We start from the raw sequence: 4,787 nt of genomic DNA on the forward strand, positions 1-4,787 counted from the left end.
TCAGTGCCGTAACTTTGGCCACTAAACGAATTCTTGCCGTTCAAGGACTGTGTAGAGCCGAGGATTAAGGATCAGCCTGTACGGCAGACATGAGTATCCAATTCTCCTTTTAGGATTCCAGAACGGACCGTCTGGTTAAACACCGGCGCCCCCATGCCACTTCTGGGCCTCGGCACCTTCCGTCTCAAGGGGGACGAGGCCGTGCGGGCCAGCCTGGATGCGGCCCTGGAGAACGGCTACCGCTTGGTGGACACGGCTGCCGTCTACGGCAACGAAGCCGCGCTCGGGCGGGCCCTGAAGGATTCGCTGCCTCGCCACCGTATTGCTCGCGAGGACGTTTTTCTGACCAGCAAGCTGAGCCCGAGAGACCACGGAGAAGAAGCCGCCCACAGGGCTTGCCTCCACAGCTTACAAGAGCTAGACACTGATTACCTGGATCTGTACCTGATCCACTGGCCGGGCACTCAAGGCCAGCCTCAGGACGACGCCGGGAACCCGGAACGCCGTCTGCAGAGTTGGCGCGCCCTGGAACGCTTGCACGAAGCCGGCAAGCTCCGGGCGATTGGCGTCTCCAACTACACCGTCCGCCACCTTCAGGAACTGCTGGACAACTGCCGGGTGACGCCCGCCGTGCTGCAGGTGGAATTCCACCCCGAACTCGCCCAGACGGAGCTGCTGGAATTTTGCACCCGGAAGGGCATCCATTTGCAAGCTTATTCCTCGCTGGGGACCGGACCGCTGGTAGAGCATCCTGAAATACGGGCTGTAGCTCAGCGGCGTGGTCGCATGGGCGCCCAGGTCTTGCTACGTTGGGCTCTGCACCAAGGCGTCAGCGTGATTCCCAAGTCGGCGTCGCCACGCCGCGTAGCTGAAAACGGCCAGCTGTGGTCATGGGACTTGAGTCCAACCGACGTGGAACAGCTACGACATCTGGATTCCGGGAAACGGTACTGTTGGGATCCCACTGGGGTCGTGTAAGAAGCCAGCTTCCACCGGGATTCTTCCAACTCTTGAGAAGGTCACCCTGTTCACGAAGTCGATTTCCCATTTCAACGCTTGTTGTCTTATCAAGTCCCAACGCTGGTGGTTTTAATTGTTGGTTGAGTGCCTTACCCAAAACTGAGTCATTTAGGGCTGAGTCAGCCCTAAATTAGCCAGGTTTAGGAATGTCAGGCTATTTTAGTTGCTCGTTTTTTTGGGGGGGGGGGGTATCCCAGCCTCCCAGCCAGCTGCGAGATTGTGGGGTGAAAAAACTGGAAAAAGGCCAATGAGAAGCCAGAAATAACAACCTTTATATATACATTTTTCTTTAGGAATTGGACAAATAAACAGCAACGATACAGAGGGTGAACACTAGAGAGAGAAAAAATCCGATGGTGGGTTTTTTTTTTTTTGGCCTTGTTAAAAAAAATCCCCAGGTAAATTTGCTTGGTTTTGTGGAAAGGAGAAGATGGGGATTCTGGAAAATTGGGGGGGGGGGGTGTGTGTTGGCTACTGGGAAGGAAAAAAACCCCCAGAATTTAATTTAGGGTTAAAGGGGCAGAGGGTAAAAAATCTGGACGGTGCCGCAGTGTCAGATCCAGAGTAAACTTCTTGTAGGTGGCGTAAAGAATGGAAGTGCTAGGGAACAAACTCGGCACCGGGAATAATTTGGAGATACCACAGAGGAAAAAGGGTGCCGCTGAGACCCCACCAAATTTCTCCCTCCCACCCCCGTAACAGATAGCAGCAAAATTCGGTTAAGAACCGGAGGGTCCATTCTCCGGGCAACTTCGGCGCCACCATGACCGCAGAGTGTCCTTCCAGCTGGGAGGGTGGTCCATGTGGGAGCAGGTCCCTGCGCTTTTGGGGCGCGGCAGCTTCTGAAAAAGAGTGGGGAAAGCGGGGAGTGACGTACTCGGCTGATTAGCACGTTACCGATCGGTAAAACTAAGAAGGAATTTCCTGATGGGACAATTAACCAGTGGGACAACTTCCCTCCAGAAGCTGTGGGTGCTCCAACACTGGAAGTTTTTAAGAAGAGACTGGACAGCCACCTGTCTGGAATGGTTATAGAGTTTCCTGCCTGAGCAGGGGGTTGGACTAGATGACCTCCAAGGTCCCTTCCAACTCCGTTATTCTATTCCTATTCCTTATTCTATTCTATTCTATTCATTCCTAATTCTATTCCTAATTCCATTCCTAATTCTATTCATTCCTTATTCTGTTCTGTTCTATTCTACTCATTCCTAATTCTATTCTATTCCTAATTCTATTCATTCCTTATTCTATTCTATTCTTCATTCCTCTATTCTATTATTCTATTCTATTCTTCATTCCTCTATTCTATTCTATTCCATTCTATTCCATTCCATTCTTCTTCTATTCCATTCTTCTTCTGTTCTATTCTTCTTCCGTTCTATTCTATTCTATTCCATTCCATTCCATTCTTCTTCTATTCTTCTTCTATTCTATTCTATTCTTCATTCTTCTCTTCCATTCCATATTCTATTCTATTCGATTCCATTTGATTCGATTCTATTCGATTTGGAATTAGCCATTGTATCTAAAGCTGGCCAGCAGGAGAATCCAGGTGTGCAAGGGATTCTGCAAACAGTGGTTTAGTAGAAACCCAGTTTTGGGGTGGGTTATACTCCCCCAGTAATGCTCATTTGGAACAGAGTTCCCTAAATATAAGCGTCGCTCGGAGTTTGCAAGGCTCGTATCCCTGCACGGCGCCACCCTTACCTGCAGGGCACCGTGAAATTCATCGCTCATCCTGCGTAGCTCCCGCCCGTAGCGCTGCGCGGCCCACAGGATGGGAGGGGCGGAGCGTGAGCGTGCTCGGAAAGCCCCCACCTCATCTGAGGTCTCCGAATCTAGTTGGTCCGACCCGATCCGACGTCTCAGTTCTGCCGACGAAGGCAAAGCAAAGAAATCTCAGTGAAACAAAGGGGATGTTACAATGTGCTAACAAAAATTATGGTTAGTCCTCGCTTTACGACCACAGTGGAGGTCAGAATTTCCATCGCTAAGCAAGAAAACAACCAAACTCTGCACAAAGGATCTATCTCTCTCTCTCTCTCTCTCTCTCTCTCTCTCTCTCTCTCTCTCTCTCTCTCTCTCTCTCTTTCTTTCTTTTCCCCCTCCACAAACCCCATTCCCTCCTAGCACTGATGATGTTACCTAGTTGGGTCATGAAACGTCTGCAAGAAAACCTCCAAGGTCAGAGGGCACCAAGAATTCTGGGAGTTGAAGTTCACCCCTCTTCAAGTGGCCCAGGTTGAGAACATGGCCTTGGAGTAGGAACGGGAGAATGCTGGAGACGAAGCTGTTTCCTCCTGGCTGGATTTGCTTCTGGACCCCACATCTCCAACCCTCCCACCAGGTGAGAACCCCAGACTATCAGTTGGGACCCTGTGATCCTCCCCAAATTGCTGAAAAGACTGCAAGGGATTCTGGGGCTTGTAGTTTGTGATGTCTAGAGAGCCAGGCATTTATCGGACGACTTTCAACATGTTACAAAATCTTATCGACGTTTTCCTTTACTGAGAAAAATACATTTCTGAGGCTTCTGTCCCTTTGGTGGAGTCCAGAGGGTGTGGATTTAAGATGGCAGCTGAATTAGGGTGAGGTCCCAGTTGTACACTCTGCTGGACAGCAGCAATTTTCACGTCACTTAATGGGATTTAGCTTGTCAGAAGACGCACCCTATCAGTCTTGCTAGCAGTGTCATTAACTCTTTTCAACTGCAAGGCTCAGATTTTGGATAAAGCCTTATACGGAAGGCAGCGTTGGGGGGTGGATTACAGACAACATATCCCCAAACTCCTTTTTAATTTCCTCTTCCCTGTCCAAAACAAAGTTAAAATTAGCCCAAGCTAAAATTAAAAGTTTGGGAAGGGATTAATTCAATGAATAATTTGGAATCGTGGTCTACTAGAAAAGATTTATGGACCTCATAAAAAAAAATTAACGCATATATGTGGCAAAGGGACATGTTTATGTTGCTGAATTATTATCTTTTCCAAGATAACCTAGGAAAGCTTAGCTGTGTTTTAAGTAATGGCCTGAAACTGAAGTTCTGATTAATCTGATTTGAGACTTCCGACGCTTTGTTCAGCAACCGCTCAAAGTTGCGGCGGTGCTGAAAAAGCGACGACCGGTCCTCGCACTTAAGACCGTCGTCCCTGCAGTCATGTGATGAAAACTCAAACGCTTTGGCAACTGGCACGTATTTACGATGGTTGCAATATCCCAGGGTCCTTGGATCCCCATTTATGACCACCTCATCCAGCTTCTGACAAGCCAGATTGAACTGAGTCGCTTAACTGCCAAGGCAAAAAAAAAAAAAAAGGTCATAAATTGAGAACTGCTTTTATTTGACCTCTTTTCACACTTCCCCTGCACTAGAGCCCAACAATAGGTTCCTAGTTGCACCTTGTGTGAACCCATCGCAACTGCGGCTCAACCGAGAGACTGTAACAAAACAAACCAGGATTTAACCAGGGCCATTTTCTCACGCGCCTGGGTAAAAAGAGCTGAGGAATTGTGGAGATCGAGCGCTGGGAGGAAGCCCTGCCCCGTTCCCGCTTACCTGGGTTCTCATGAGGGGGGCTGTTGAGATCCTTGGGCCCCCCGACACTCAGCTTGAGATCCGTGGGGTCCTTTTCAGCGGCGGCGAAGGTTTCATCTTGAAATTCGGAAATCTGGAACATGGTCAGGGGGCTGGCATCGCCCCTGCCTCTTGACTCCGTGTTTTCCAGAAGGCTTAGAGGTAGTGGGCTGCCTGGGGGGGGGGGGGGGGG

The 4,787-nt window shown here is 49.4% G+C and overlaps 2 protein-coding genes across 2 annotated transcripts in view; one reads left to right on the top strand and one right to left on the bottom strand.

The window, feature by feature from the left end:
• Positions 1-113: 113 nt before the first annotated feature.
• LOC107301246 (glyoxal reductase-like) lies at positions 114-1,259 on the top strand (the record flags this gene model as incomplete). Its single annotated transcript, XM_015830497.2, has 1 exon — positions 114-1,259. A coding segment is annotated over one exon (865 nt), but the record flags the coding sequence as incomplete, so codon positions are not given.
• A 247-nt stretch (positions 1,260-1,506) lies between these two features.
• The window catches only part of LOC107301245 (bcl2-associated agonist of cell death-like), a 4,821-nt gene continuing 1,540 nt past the window's right edge, over positions 1,507-4,787 (bottom strand). The window contains exons 2-4 of the mRNA XM_015830496.1: positions 4,577-4,768; positions 2,728-2,891; positions 1,507-1,862 (exon numbers count right to left, since the gene is read on the bottom strand). Coding sequence (XP_015685982.1) covers positions 1,740-1,862; positions 2,728-2,891; positions 4,577-4,697 — 408 coding nt within the window. The 5' untranslated portion in view covers positions 4,698-4,768 and the 3' untranslated portion in view covers positions 1,507-1,739. The remainder of the gene's footprint in view (positions 1,863-2,727; positions 2,892-4,576; positions 4,769-4,787) is intronic.

This window comes from Protobothrops mucrosquamatus, unplaced genomic scaffold (assembly GCF_001527695.2).
Source record: "Protobothrops mucrosquamatus isolate PMUCROS unplaced genomic scaffold, P.Mucros_1.0 scaffold10952, whole genome shotgun sequence".
Lineage (NCBI taxonomy): Eukaryota > Metazoa > Chordata > Lepidosauria > Squamata > Viperidae > Protobothrops > Protobothrops mucrosquamatus.